Source organism: Acyrthosiphon pisum, chromosome X (genome assembly GCF_005508785.2).
Source record: "Acyrthosiphon pisum isolate AL4f chromosome X, pea_aphid_22Mar2018_4r6ur, whole genome shotgun sequence".
NCBI classification, from domain to species: domain Eukaryota; kingdom Metazoa; phylum Arthropoda; class Insecta; order Hemiptera; family Aphididae; genus Acyrthosiphon; species Acyrthosiphon pisum.
Window position 1 is genome coordinate 86,509,883 of NC_042493.1, and position 17,226 is coordinate 86,527,108.

The 17,226-nt window shown below is 28.9% G+C and overlaps 1 protein-coding gene across 1 annotated transcript; it reads left to right on the plus strand.

The window, feature by feature from the left end:
- The first annotated feature begins 631 nt into the window (after positions 1-631).
- On the plus strand, positions 632-12,643 carry LOC100573540 (serine/threonine-protein phosphatase 2A 56 kDa regulatory subunit gamma isoform-like). The gene is made up of 4 exons (XM_003245090.4): positions 632-873; positions 6,566-7,086; positions 10,328-10,717; positions 12,105-12,643. Exons 1-4 carry the CDS (start codon positions 696-698, stop codon positions 12,312-12,314), a joined length of 1,299 nt encoding a protein of 432 aa, XP_003245138.1. The 5' UTR covers positions 632-695; the 3' UTR covers positions 12,315-12,643.
- Positions 12,644-17,226: the final 4,583 nt, after the last annotated feature.

Consider the following 17,226-nt stretch of genomic DNA (forward strand, 5'->3'; position numbering starts at 1 on the left):
TTTGGGAAAATGTCATTGGATGGTTCGCTCGACTTTGGCTTTCACCAAAGCTAATTTTCAACATGTCAATAATGTACTCGTACGTTGCTTTGAACACGTATTTGTTTATTGCTTGCTATTTAACAGTCAGTGGCCTACAGCTGTATACAATGTCACATGTTACTGTATTGATTTGCCCGCGTGTATTGTTAATCAAATATTATTATGACGTCTTCGAGTGCAGGACGGTGTTCAATGATTTACAGTTGTTTTAATATATCAAATACTATTTGATAAGATCAAAAATTGCATTAGAATTTCCATTCGCCATATTAAAATGCCCAACGGAGGGTAAGATATTAAAACATGTCGCATATATTTTATCGAAACAGATATTAATGTTATATGGCTGGTGCCGTTATGTCGAAGGAAGTCGGGGACTAAATATGCACTTATTATATCATACGATCGTGAACAGACGAACCGTACTCAGCTGTGGAAACATAGTTATAAGTTATTATTAGCAATATTGCTTTTCATAATTAAAACAAAATTTGTGTATAATTTATTTTTTTCCATGGTTTTTAATAATTATCTGGCATACTGTTGTTATGTATTAATCAATATTTTAAAAACATATACAATCATAGTTATTTTTTTCGTTATAAATTATCTACAAGGTTTAATGACTTAAATTTTCATTTATTAGCATAAATATGAATATTGATACATGTTTGGATGGTCATAAAGACCCCCAAAATAATAATAATGCTTTAGTGAAACTAATAAAGAAATGTACAGCATTTTTATCAGCTGATAATGAAATTCAACTGAGACAAAAAATTATTGATTTGAATGGATTGTATGCAATGTGGAATAGTGATAATGATGAAGGTGAACTATTTTAATTACTGGTATAATTTACTTGTCCTACCTTTTATTATTGTTAGACGCTAACTTCTAAATGCTTAAAGTAAAATAGCTTGGGAATCACTGTTCTAGCACTTATTTCTAAACATTTTTTTATCTACACAACTTTAACTTATGATTTCAATATCGAAGAAAATCCAACGTGAACGATCAATAATCAATAATAAATCAATCGATAAAAAAGTGTTTGAAACTTTTGGGGCACTGGCTATAAAAACAAAATAAAGCGGTAATGCGACTTATATTCTTGTTAACGTTTAAAATTTATAATCCATTATTATTTTTTAATATATATATGAATATATACCTGTGTGTATCTTAAAAATTATCCATAATCTCCAAGCACTTTCAAAAGCTCTATTCTCAACCAAATTACTCTATACTCAACGGAACAAAAAACATTATCAAATTATTAGAATTTTTAAAGGAACAGACCTCGTCGGGCAAACATAATATACTGATATGATATGATACTTAATAATTTATAATATACTTTATATTTTAATAATTGAATATATTTTTTTTTCGTTTTTTTATTACTATTAATAGTGCAGGCATAGTTTCATGAAAAACCAATACTATGTTACATTTGAAGGCCTTAGATGCCATGGACAACTTCTAATAAAAATTAAATATTCATAATGTACGAGAGCGTTATTATATTGGACATATGGTAACTAGGCTTTCGTTTGAATAGATTTAAACCAACACATCTCTATTTAAAATTAATCTAAATGTTTGAAAATATCATTGTGTGTAGAAAGTTGTGATTTAAGCAGTGAAATGTTTTAATTTTTTAAGGAAAAATCGTCATTTTACGTTTTAAATAACTAGTATCGTCAAAATTTGAACTCCAGACCTTTAAAAAATGAATTCAATCTTTTATTCAATCGTCAATTCTTAAGCATTTAAATAGTATTTATGAACTTTTAACTACCTACAACATAGGTAGGTACAAAATAGTTTGCAATATTCTTGATTTTTCTCAATTTATTTAATTTTACACTTCAAATGCATTTAAAAAATAATTCTATAATATACCCCATCTGATTACCATCTATAAATAGCTTAAAAATAAACCCACAATTTTTTAAAAATGATGTGATGACTCAAAAATTGTGGCTTAAATATTAATTTGTGAAAATTCAAGACATTATGGTTATTTCTTTATTAATTACAATATATAAAAACAAACTGTATAATGTCAAAACTGGCGTTGTATAAATATTCGATTTTTTTTTACTGTTGTTTGTTTTTTTTTTCTGTTATATTTTAAAAACTTCAGGGGCTTTCCATATTTTGATTCTCTAAAAGTCTAAAGTATCAACTAAATACAATTTTCTTGATTTGGTTGATTTTATTTATAAGTCATTTGATTATAATTATTAATTAGTAATCAAAAATGAACCACCATATTTTATTAAATGATTTAATTATGCTATGGATATGACATAACTACTGATATAAGTTATACTAATCAATGAAAAACCTGTAGGTCAAATACTGTTAAGGAAATCGAAAAATTTAAAAACGCACAGACATTTTCATATGTTAAAAAAATCTAACAACACACTTTAACATATAATGAAAAAGTCTTGTTCAACAATAAATGTATAGGATTTGAATTCTGATCCATAATATACAGCTCTGGCAATTTCAAAGTTACCTTTCCGAGTAGGTAATCAATCCTTATTATGCAAACAAATTTGAATACCGATTAGGTTTTTCAGAAACATTCGAATTCTTCATGGAGTGTAAACAGCAACCTTTTTGTAAATAAAGTACTAAACAAATGTTTCAAAAGATGTGCATAGGTGTATAAATATAAATATAAATATACATCTTTAAGCTGCATTCAACATCGTTGGCGAGAAATTTATATTCTCAAACTTTGATTGATTGTATCTCCTTCTCGAAAGTCCCGTGCGACGCCAGTACTGAGCGATCACGAGCGACCTTTTCGTTTTAGAACGACTATTGAATATATTTTGAGAAAAATTATAACTATGGATAATGTCTGAATATATAGGTACCAACGCATATACGGATATTCGTATCGTATAATCGTATTATTTATTTTTAAAAAACATTTTAATATATTATATATATTTTTTTTATGACCACTTAATGTTCGAAAAATGTCGTATAAACACCATTATACGGTAAACCGATATGGCGATATCTGTTCGGAATCGTTTTCGAATGCGACGGTGATTGCTTTCAAAACAATAATAATGTACAACACTAGCTGTCTCTGTGGAATAAGTAGTACCCCACTCAGAGATCTCTCGGGATGAATGAGGGCTCAGCGACCTGGATGGCGGTCATTTAAAACTTATCCAGTCATAAGTAGACCAAATATTCACAATAGATGATCGCGGACAATGGGTCATTCTTATTCGAAGTGTGGACAGGTCTAAACGACATGCGATGAAAAAACGACAACTCCCTTATTCGAGGGTCTCATTTAAAATCAGACCAAAAGTGGTGTCCCCTGTGACATGGCCAAGTAGGATTTTCTTTAAGGAAAATAAATCATAATACATAACACATTCTCGACTTTGCTTGGCTAAATTTTCTCAAACTTGTTGTTGCTTACATTGACTTTAACGTTTAATTTCTGTCGCCCACGTAGGACGTGTATATTGCAAAAGTATTCAGTTATTAGTCTATATTAGACGCATTATTTAATATCTATTGTTCCCTTTAAAGTGATCCTCCAGTTTGCGACAATCATCGACACCCGCCTCTACACTTATCATTTCTATTGATAGTATTAGAGATAAATGTCAATAATATGTAACTATAGTTATAAACTAATGATGAGTATCGATTGCGTGCTGTACGATATTGGGTACGAGTTAGACGCAATATAATAGTTTAAGTACTCTAAAAGCGAATTGTCTATAGTTGTTAACCTCTTTGGTCAGCGATCGGTTGTACGTTCGCTTATTTTTCACCCTGTAATAGTAATTTTTGTGCTGTGTATATACGTATTAGTTACCGAAAAAAGTGAATGATTTACGTTGTGTAATAATGGAATTCAAACAATTATTGTAATCAAGTTATCGATACGGAAACGTATAACTAAATAATAATAATAATAATAATAATAATATAGAGATTTAAAATCATATGAAAAACATTTCTATAAAATTTCAACCTGAAAAGCTAGGTTTAAAGTACTGACTATCTAAATTAAAAAAACAAATGTAGGTTTTTCTATAATTATTAAAATACTTTATTTTTTATTTTAATAATAATTATTAATAGGTATACCTACTTTTATTTTGGTACTTAAATATTATTCATTCTTGTAAAATTAATGACATATATTTTTAATCTTGAAAGTTGTATTTAGTAGGGTACTATCACAGCTTTGTCTGGTACAGGAACTAAAATACTTTTCGGACCTTTTTTTGATCCAAAAGGTTGGCGTGTATCTCGATCCTAGTACGTTCTAGGTTTGAAAATTATGTTTAATAATATGCTTCGGCCGATCCTTATCTGTTTATGAATCATTCATAATCAAGGATTCGTAATTTTAAGTAATGAACTAATAACTTATAAATTATATAATACCTATAATAGTACAATAATATTTTATCCAAATAATGTAAAACTGTACTTATCAATTTGCTTTGTGTTTTTCTAGTGAGACAAATTAATAATCATAGTAATTTCATTAATGAATTAATTCACAACAAACATTTTTATAATAATTATTATTATTTGGAAGTGGATTCCTCGAGCTATTGTGCAGATGGTTTTCGTCGTTATATGCATAGGTTGCAGACTTTTTATGTTATAAGAGGTAGGTTGCAAATGTGTCTAGTGATCCAAAGATTTTTTTAACAGGGTGAATAACTTTTTAACGCTTAGCCGCCCTAAACAAAATCAAAAAATAAATAAATAATACGAATTACAATTCAAGTGCTTGAAAACAAATCTTTGAAGTTTAACCCGGCAGGAACGTTTGAGTGCACATTTAACTGTTTTATGCATTCATAAATATATTCATAGAAGTCGATAAGTCAAGTAGGTAATTAAGAGTCTACTGTAAAAATTAAACGAATGGTTTTGCATATAAATGAATTACTTTGGTTATCACGTTTATTAAAGTTACGCTTACTTATGTTTACGGTTGTATGATATCGGTTATATCTACATACAACACTTATATTATAACACTGCAGGACGACTATTATTATTAATTTTCTTTTATAAGAAACTAAAAATAAAATATATAAGAAAAAATATTATATTTTTGAGAAATATGGTCGAGTGAGGTGGAGAGGAGAGTGATAAAATGTTATGTCAATATCTCTGTTCTAAAAAATAACCATATTGTTTGCATCGCATACCGTTTGGTTGACGATCGTAGTATAACTATGCAGTGTAACAATATTAGTCTGAATAGCGTTATATTATATTATTGTCAAAGATATGAGCAATTAACTAGTTAAAAATATTGCTTGATAACTGTTAGATAGTAGATATTAAAGATAAAAACTAACATAGTTTTAACCGAGGCGAGTTAATATTTTTCACCATAATATCAGCTCAAAATGTTCAGAGTTAGACATATTTCGTATTGTTTGTCATCTATACGGGGTGATTTTTTAAGCATGCCCGCCATATTTTTATGCTTAAATGATTTATAGGTATATTCAAATTATTTTTTTTTTGAATTTTTAAATATATTTGATGACCATATTTTCGAATTCTCGAGGTTTTCGTACCACTTAAGGACGATCCTGAGACGATAAAACCTGCTTTTCAAAAGTTTTTTTTTTAAATTATTAAACATATATATTTTTTTAAATTTTGATGTATACATCAAATCAATCTAAATCAAAATTCGAGCGAGTTGTTTTTTAGTTAAATAACTTTGTGTACTTACTGTGAATAATATGTCTATAGTAATGGATTAAATAGATATTGAGGTTTGGACAATTTGAAAAAGTTAGTAATATTACTAACCTCTTAATATATATGATTGGTAACACTTATACAAGTATAATAAATAGGTATTACATCTAATATTATTTAAGTTGTATTATGTTAAAACCTTTTTTAAGGATTATTATCTTTTAAATAGATAGGGGGTAGTATCATGCATATAGTGATATATACATAGATAAATAGATCACATGATCTCCCTACTACCCACTTGTGATAAGCATTGTCAAAGACCTTGAGGTCGTTACAATAAACAAATATAGAAAAAAAAAAAAAAAATTATCTTTTGTATAAACATTTTAAAGACTCAGAAACTACTCATTAGAATTTTGATTTAGATACATAAGCATTTTCAAAAAAATCATCCAATAAATGATTTGTATCGCCACACTATTCTTAAGTGGAACAATAAATATTAGAAATTTGAATACATGATCTTTAGGTACTTAAAGATTCTTAAAATCAGAATTTGAACAAACGCAAAATGTAAGCATTAGAACGGGGTTGAGCATGCTTAACAATAATCACCCTGTATAATATTGTCCCCATCAAACTTTGGCTTGACTCGGCTATTAGGTAAGTACCGGTTTAACCGGAGTTGGCAAAATATATTTTTGTTGCCGGCGACTTGTCTTTTTGACGGTCTTCGGTCATATTATAATCATAATAATATGTTATCAATTACTGTCTTCAGACTATCCGGCCGAAGTGTACGCGGCCGTCGCCGAAATGTTCGCGTCCAACGTGTTCCGGCCGCTGCCGCCCTCGTCGTACATGGCGGCCGACGACGACGAGTGCGGCGGCGTGGACGGCGGCGGCTTCGGTGGCACCGCGGAGGACCACGCGGCCGCGGAGGCCGTGGCACTAGAGTTCCAGCAGACGGCCATGGCGTACCAGACGTTCCGGGCGTTCGTGGACAGGCTGGCGTTCGACGGCGACAAGGCCGGGCCGCACATGGGACGGCGGTTCGCGGGCGGCCTGGCGCACCGGCTCAACGCGGCCGACATGAACGAGCGGCTGACGGCCCGCGACACGATGATCCGCGTGCGGGAGATGTGCCCGCAGGCCCAGGCGGGCGTGCTGGACGCGGCCGTCGACGAGCTGGCCGACTTCGCGTACGGTTACGCGCCGCGGCACAACGGCGTCCACGAGCTGCTCGACCTCGTCGCCGACACGGTCGTCTACGCGGAAGTCTCGCGGCCGGCCGTCGAAAAGGTGACCTAACCGCCGACCGTTTTCCCGCGTCCGCCGCAGTGCCTAGCACGGGTTTTTCACGGTATTTTCATTTTCAACCGAGCGGCTGTGGGTTCACGCGTCTTTTTTTTTTAATTAGCGTCATAAAAATGACTCGTAAATGTACAAACGTGACTCGTTTATAAAAATGTGTTCGAATGTATGTACTCGTAGCCCACGCAGTAGCGTACCTAGGTCATATTATTCAAGAGGTGGGTGCCAAATTGTATATCCCAACCTAACCTGCAGGTGGGATATACAATTTTTAATAAGCATACACAATTCAGGGACTGGAACCTTTTGAGTTTATCCGTATCGGTTCCACCGGTACTATAGTTCTCCAAAAATAAAATAACTGTTCTGGTTCGGTTCAGGTTTAAAAAAAATAATGTTATCGGTTCTAAATAATTTCGGAACAGGTTCCAGATAATTTAGGTACCGAGAAGTATAGTAATTTTAAATACCTATCCAAAATTAATTGTATGAGAAGTAATAGAATTTTAAGTATCTACAGTTTTTGGGGTACAAGAAAAAAACCGAAATTGTTTTACATAAAAATTCCAATTTTTTTTCTTAATTTTTTTTATTGATTTGCTGAGGCTTTTAAAATCTTCTAGGAATTAATTTCTTTTGATCTCCCAAAGATTGTAGTAGTGAGTACTAGCCGTAGTGTCAATTGCCTATAAGAAAAGATTCTGAAGAAGAAAAACAAAGAATATTTATAGTGCCCCTAAAGGTTATGACAGTCATCACAGTTATCCAGAATTTATATAATATCTTTATGACCGAAAATTTCCAAAATATTTACTTAAAATAGTTTAATTTTTGATATTAAAATAGAATAAAAATAAAATTGGTTGCCCAGCGTAATACAATTTACATCTGGGTGTAATCGAATATTGGTCGTGATTCTAAGCATTTAAAACTAGATAACGATATATAATAATAGAAAGATAATGTTTTACACATTTTTATACTTAAATATCAAGAATTTGTTTTAAATATTTTGTTTTATTCACAGAAATAGGAAAAAAAATGATAAAATACTCCAAAACGTTAAAAAAAATGACATAACAAAGTTCAATATCCCGGAAAAATTCAAACAATTCGTTAGAATAGTATGCACTTGAAACACATTTGTAGCACAGATAATTTCGTGTCGGACAATCAAGATAAAATATGCAAATCCATTGAAATCCGAGCTCTAGTTATAACCTTTATGTTTGAAAATAGGTCAATTCACTCAAATATTAAAGTTAACAACATAAAATAAGTTCTGCTGAAAGCAAATTTGCCATGTTTACGTTTGTAAAACGAAGACAATACTCTGGCATTAGGTCTGGTGACACACCTCTTAATCGTTAGTTATTGTTTATTCACCCGTTCATCCATTTTCCCGCGAATGCTTGTTTATTTATTTACTATACTCCATGGATGGTTTATAAAATATATAAGCTGTTTTTAAGACTTGCGGGACCCAGGTTGAATATAAAAATGTAGGGTCTTTAGATTAATATTGATAAAATAGAAAAATAATTGAATGCACATTTAGACAATTACCTAAGAATTAAAATGTATGTAATTATTCATATAAATTTAATTAGACGTATAATATAATATATTATAGGAAACAAATACTGCAGATATAATATTATTATTGCCCTTTATATATCCCACATAAGATAAACTTTTACATAAAAAATAGTAAACATTATTATTTCATAATAATAATATCGATGGTATTATCATTGTATTTTCATTCAGCTTGTTGATAATTTATTTATTAACTGTATTTATAAAAATAGACACCTGGTGTCCATTTAATCACAGTCAGTGTCATGGTGTAGGGTAGGTACTTGAGTGGCTGATCGGCATTGCTGGGACGTGGTAATACTACAACTTACCATTTTATTTTGCTATTAACATTGATTTTTATAATATAATATAATATAAGAATTATCAACTATAGTTTAAAATTAATGTAATTGATGAATAAAAATCATCGCATTATCTGTTGAACTATTTTAGCACTAAACTTTGATGTTTAAATAAAAAAATTAATTAGTACCTGCCTACTCGATAACCTAAATAATATTTGAATATTTTGATCACCAACTTATTCAATAATGGTTGTAATTTTGTAAACATTGATTGATCACAATTAGTTTGAAATACCTATACTTAATAATTTGTTAAGAAAAATACACGTTTGATATTGCATTTGTCTATATTGCATAATATATCAATATGTAAAAAAAAAGCACCTGATAGTTTAATATAACAATAATAATATTTAGAAGACATTTGTTCAAGCGCTGACAGATATCTATACTGTAAGCACGGATCAAATGCACAATGTAATGTCATGAAATCAAATAAAATCACTTAACCTAACCTACCTTATTGAAATGATTTAATAGGGCAGTAGATAGTTGTTTTACGGGAAAAATACAACTTACATTATATTTAAAGTGAACTATATTTTGAAGGCAATGGCATATATTATATACGTTTTTAGAAATTAACGAATGATGCAAGATAATAAAGTTAATACTGTTAAAAAAAATATTAAAACATGTACAATTATTATTTCTAAATTAAATATTACATTTTGTATTCAAAAACAAATTTCGTTTTATCCAAAATTCTATTGTTTTCGAATTGATAATAATAGTTTTGAAGCTCTACAATTGCTTTAAAAACATATTTTAGTAATTTTTCTATAATATGTTTTCGTAATAACACCTTTAAAATTCACTGAACTGATATTTATAAATGTATTCAAAAAATATTTCTTAAAATGTATTTATAATAAATTGCCTGGGTATATTACATCCCCTAAAAACAGAAGTATTATGTAATATGCAGTGTACATTCATATAGATCTACTATAGACTTGACTCATTGCGTGACCTATTGTTGTGGTTACAAAATTTAATGCAATATTGAATTCCAAGATATCCAAAATAAGATCAATCATTTCGTTTAAGGAATACACAGCTTCTAAAAAGTAATTGAAATCTGGTGAAATCATAGAAAACTCGTGATAATATTACCTATATGTTACTACGCAATTTATTAGCAAATCAGGCCTTATGTATTGTTTAGAACATAGTAATGAATGTGATGTAATAAAATATTATGATGTATTGTTTATTGTGAAATTTACTTCTCGTTAGTGTAATAATAAATTCATTTTATTGTTTTATGTTACTGCATACAGCTGTCTAGAGTTCTGTTACGTTTACTCAAACACCAATATTTGTATTCATTCAAGACCAAGTTAATCGAATGTATAAGAGCTTTGGATAGTCAACACGATGGGTTGATTCCTAAAGTGTTGGTATTCATCATGGACATCTGGAAAAGTCATAACGTGAAAACCATTGTTTTGCTGCGCACAATGGTCGAATTGTACGAATGGTGCAACAAGGAAAATTGGATTAAATTGCAGTTACCGGTTGTTTGCCACATATCCAAATTTTTCAGTGACTACGATTTTCAGCTGGCCGAGGAATCTATGAATTTTTGGATTCGAATTATGCACGAAAACATTAAATACTGGCAAGGCAGAAAAGATGACGTCAGAGTCGTCGTAAACGCTTTGAAAAAGGTTTGACCAATTAATGTTGATATCAAACAGTGTTAGTACAATTTCAACAATGCGCATGATACGCACGAATGATCTCACGTTATACTACACAAGGTGATTTTTCAAGCATACTCACACTCATTTTTACCTTTAATAATATACATATATTCAAATTCTGATTTTTAGATTATTATATTTTTATACCTACCTAAAGACCATATTTTAAAACTTCTGATATTCTCAATACTACCTAAAGAGTGGACTGTAGCAGTACAAAATTCTATTTTCAAACGAGAACCTCCCTTTTTTACTCAAATCATTAAGTGAATGATTTTCTTAAAAATGTGGATGTATCTAAATCAAAGTTCTAATAAGTACTTAGTTTCTGAGTTAGTAAAATGTTTATTCTTGGATAATAATCCTTGAAAATGGTTTTACAAAAATTGAGCTTGAATAATATTAGATGCAATATTTATAAATTATAATACAAATTTTTAACTTTTATATATATACCTATATTAATTGATCAATAGTAATTACTAACTTTTCAAATTGTCTTAGTCCCCATATCTACTTAACCTATTGTCATAGGTATATAATCCTTGTAGAACACAAAGTTATATAACTCAAAAACTACTCGCTTGAATTTTGATTTAGAATTTAGATAGGTACATAAAAACTCTCAAAAAAAAAATATCTGATAAATAATTAAAATTGTAAAATGGAATTCCTATTTGAAAAACATAAGTTGGATCATTCTTAACTTCTTAAGAGGTGCAAAATATTTCAAGTATTCAAAAATATGGTCTTCAGATGTATTTGAAAATTCAAGAAATCAGATTTTGAATATATTATGCATAATTTAAGCATAGTATTATAGTGAGTATGTATAAAAAGCACACTGTATAGTAATGATTGCTCGTAATGATTTGGTAATGTTTCATTATATGTAGGTAATTTATGTGTTTTTCAATCATCAAATTTGTGTTTTTGAAAACTGATTTCAGGAACAAAATAATATCAATCATATTAATATGGGTACATGATCGACTGTTTTAAAATAGACATTATGTCAATTCTCATTTTATATACTTATTTATACGCAGAGTCAATTTTTTTCATAGGGATCAACTGTCATTAAATATCTAGTTTAAATTAAACTCTTTATGCAAAATAAAAAACATAAAAAAATGTATTAAGTGATTTTTATATTATATGAATTTAATCACTCACCTACCTTTTTCGTTTCAATAGAATAATTAAAAATTCGTACAACAGTTAATCGTATAAATACGAATAAATAGGCACTAAGGCTCACTGTATACTCACATTATTATTTATACACATTATTAACATTTAATTTATACTTCTACTGATAGTACTGAAACATTATAAATCCGTTTTATAGGTGAAACGAACTCACTGGAACTCAGATTGCGTGATCATGGCAAAAAACTTGCTAAAAATAATGGTTATGAAAAATGTGATAAAAGACAGCTGCGTGGAAGATCCGGAAGATATGTTCCAAGAAGGGAAGTCTAAAGTGATAAACTATTGTGACTACATATCCCAGAAAATACTGAAACCATTGGTAAATCATTCCAAATCAACTGTTTAGCGTTACTCAAAGGTCCGTACATGGACATAATATGATGGCTAAACAATACATTAGATTGTGATATAAAGAATGTATAGAACGTGATGAAAAATAAAATTTAAATCCAAACTTTGAAAAAGTTCTTTTAATTAAAACGAAAATAGTTTTATACGCATATTTTAAGTACCGTGCAAACATTGTGATGTGTGTTTTTATTTATTCGATTTAATCTTCTTATAACAAAATCCGTATAAATGATATCGTGTAAGGGTTAAACGTCAGTTTAAAAACTTTTTAATTGCCAATTTTAAGGGTTTGAATAATATTAAAATTGTTTTCTTCATCGAGCAGTCACATATTTTGTTTAATTTTGGTTATAGAACAAAAATAAATTATACAGGGTGAATTATTCGTAAAAAATTAATCTTGTAATACACTTTATTTCAATATATTTTTCTACATATTTTTTATTCTATAATACACGGTGATTCACCAAGTATCCCCCCACCCCCTTATAATATAAATAAAGCGAATATATATATTTTTTCAAAAATTATTATTCCAATTACCTTCAGTGTTAAAACATTCAACAGTCCGTCGGACTTACGATGATGTTTACTGAAGTGCTGTTTGGTTGGCAACTAATGTTACAACTATAGGCATATATTATTTTGATTTGATAAAAGTATTACATAATGATACTCATGATTACACTCATGAAGTCCGTTATATAATAACTATTTGCAATGTATAGTGTGTAGCTATATTATGATGTACTTATAAATATAAAATATAATATTATTTTTTTGACAAAAATCTTCATGTAAATGTTTATTTATTGTAAACGTCTAATATTATTATTATTATTATTATTATTATTAGGTACATTTCTTATAATATTATAGTAACCAGTTACCAGTGACATGGCATGCAGATGTATTTTATGTCTTAGGTACGATCATTTTAACATTTGTATCTACTGAATATGATTAAAAAACATTTTAGGTATTTACCTACAACAATAAAAATTTATCATTGGTTGTGTTTTATATAGAACCATGAATTTGTTTTAAATTATTGAATATTTGTCTGTAACCTAGGTACCTATACCATACATCAAAATTCAATATTTAGTTAATAACAAAACTACAAGCAAAGCGTTGAAGGGTAAGAAGATAGGGAAAATATTGTATCATCACCCTGTCCCTGTGCATTTTTGCATGGCACTCTTTTTTCACAAAAAAAAAAAAATTAAACATTTATAGCTACCTACCATATTATTCATTCAACATTATATATTTATGACTGTAATATAGTGAAGAGGGGTAGCTAAATAATATATAAAACTAAAAAAAAATGTAATACATTGTATGTAGGTATCTTACAATTTAAATTAATGAAATGTTAAAAATCAAAAATAATAAGTGGCTTAATAAAAAAAAATCCATTTCATACACAAAAAAAAAAACATAAGTGAATTTTGTAAAGTTAATTTTGAGTTGTGTTTATGTTAAGTCAGAATTTTAATACATTGTAATGGTAGCTTGTAGAATAATTATTAATTATCAATCAAGTATTCTTATTATTTTTAAAACATTTTTTGTTTACTCATACAGTCGTATATTATTTTAACGCTTTAAAAAAAAATTATTTAAATAGGTTAGGTACAAATGGGGATAATATAGACGTTATACAAAGAAAACGGCTGGTTAGAATATGCGTCATAAATTCAATATTAATATATTAGAAAATATGTATTTATTTATAGATTGTTTGAAACTTTTAAACATTTAATCTTTAATAAGAAGTTTGAATCTATGGTAATTTGTCCAGTATTTAAAGTTTATAAACTTTGTTATATTCAAAATAGATTTAAAATATAAGTTTTCATCTGGAATATATCTGAAAAGCTCTTGTCTTAACTGGTAAATCTAATAAAATAATATTACAGAATATAATTATAATTATAATTTAAAATTGAGTTATAAATTTGATTTATGTACAAAGTACAATATTAATATTTAATTTATATTAATTGTTCTATTTTTCATACATCCCTTATAGTATACCTGGGTTGATTTATTTAATAAAAAATAATAATACGGAGCATTGATTTATTGCAATATAAAATAAAAGAAATTTTGTGTACGGATGGAAATCATTTGGACGTATAAATCAGTGGTGACTACCGACTTTGTGTAACGCGTTTATCATCAACGATCTACTCCAATTATAAGTATGCATACTTACTTCGAGCCTGTTCATGCTAAAAAATCATATACGATTCTAGTAACGGTATAAAATATTATCATGGTTGATGTGTTTTAACGATTATACTGGTTTTCGGACTGAACGACTAACTGATCTGTAAACACAGACATGGATATTTGGCCAAATTTGGCTGAACATTTTCATAAAAAGTCTTATCTAGTTTTAAATATGCGTACCTAACGATAATACTCAATGTTCTTTTGATAAGGTTTTCCTAAAATAGTTGATGCATCTGAGTTAAGAATAATAATTAAACAAAACTATAAAGATGATTGGTACTACTACCGGATATGATAAGATTGCAGTTCAAATTTAAAAATATATTTCTGAATTTATTATTAATCCATTTGTACATATACCTAACTAGCTGAATAACCCGGCGTTGCCTGGGAAAAAAAATTGTGATTAATTAACTCCTTTTAGATTTAATTCGCTGTGGCCGCTGTGAATATGGAAGCAAAGTCATATTAATAGCTCTCTGTATGCCTAATTTCTGTCAGATCCGTCCAGTGGTTCTGGCTAGGCGATGATGAACAACCAATCAGGACATCAGTCTACCAACTTTTTCTATGTTAACCGTAGGGTTGAATTTTGAAAAATTTTTTCTTAAGGCTTTTTCACATCATAAAATAAACTATACTGACTAAATTTCTTACTCATAGCTTCAGTGGTTCCGGCTAGGTGATTTTTTTTCATTTTTACCAATTTTAACACTTTTAACCCCTGTAGGGGTTGAATTTTGAAAAATCCTTTCTTAATTGGTGTCTACATTACAAAACAAAACTACTGTCCAAATTTAATATTCATAGCTTCAACAGTTCTGGCGATGATGAATCACTCAGGACTAGTCATTTCATATATATAAATTTGAGTACACAAACTAGTATTTACCCAGAAGAGTTTAAAATTGCAAATATTATGCCTTTATTAAGGGGGGGGGGGGGTGACCGTAAAACTTTAAGTAACCATAGACCTCTGACCTATATCATTGTTAACTAACTTCTTAAAAATATTAGAGAAAATAATCGAGTCCAGGTTGATTTCCTATCTCGAAAAAAATAACTTTCTATCCAAAAACCAAAACGGATTTTGAACCAGTCTTAAAGTTTAAACTTAAGACTTAAGCACTGAAAATACCTTATATAATGCAGCTCAATTTTTATATTATTCTCTAGAAAATGGTTTCAAAACGATTGCTGTTTTCATAGATTTTGCATAGGCCTTCGATACTATTCAACATGATAATATATTATTATTTTACCTAATTTTGGATTAAATAACAAAAGTATTCTCTGGTTTAAAAGTTACCTCTCTTATAGATAACAAATGGTGAAATTAAATTATGTTAAAAGCAATGGAAGTTTTATCGAATATGTTGTCCCTCAGGGTAGTGTTTTAGATCCCAATTTTTCATACTATAAACTAATGCAGTTTTTGACTTACAAACAATCTTTAGTAGGTTCATCAAAAATAAATTACACAAATTTAGGAGTTCTCCCGATAAGATACTTTTACAAAAAATTTGCAATTTTATTTACTATAAAAAATGTATTAATAACCCTCTTAAGAAGACAGATATTTCACAATTAAGAGAACATAAAGCTTATAATTTACCTGTAAATTATACGAAAAAATCCATCGGCCAATGTTTAGGTTCAACCTATTTTAACCAGATGCCAACTCTATTTTAAAAAAAATATTTAAGATGACACAGATAATGGGAAAAAAAGTAGTCTATAATAGGTGGCAATTTTCCGATATAATTATAGGTACTCCTTAATAAAAATTAGAGTCCGTATTTCGGTGAGTTTTGTTTTTAATTTATTTTAATTTTATTTAAGTGTTGTTAATTAATATTAATATTAAAAATATAACAATAACTGGAAAAGTTATAAGAACTTGACATCTGTTTTTTGCATATACTTGTTTATATTTATATATTTTATTATTTTTTCTTGTAATGTCAATCTCATTTATTTATATTGTATATTTTATATTTATGCTTGTAGAAAGCCGTGCCTTTCTTTCATGTAAAAAAAATCCTATTTTATTTGATTTTCATTTTAAGCAATACTATAATATACAATTGTAAGCTCTCTTCTCCGTCACAAGCCCAGGCTTAAAGGAGTAGATACATTTCTTTATCTATATAATGTAAGCTATAATATATTTAGAGAAAAAAAATATAAATAAATTATGCGTGAATAGTGTTATTTATCTCTGCAGTACACAATAATTATAATATAACGTAACATTAATTGGCCAATGGCACATACAAAAAATTCAATATCTTAATTGGAATTATAAATATTTTACTAAACGGTCGACAAACCCGTTTCACATTTTCCCGAAAAGTTAATATATTTGATTCTACAGTATATTATGTACCTGCTACTTATGTAGGTATTATGTATTATTTAAGCCACGGCCTAAAATAGTGTGCAGTACGACACTATTAGTGTAGTACGAAATCGGAATAGTGCAGTACAAAATGAAAATGTGTATTGATTATTTTAGTGTTATATTTTGACTTTGTTACTGGTTTTTATTAACTTTTATTTTTTTTTAGTTTTGAATTTGAATTTTAAATTTTAATCTATGGTTATATTTATATTAACTGATAAATTACATGTGAGTGTGTGTGTCAAAAATATTGACAGAT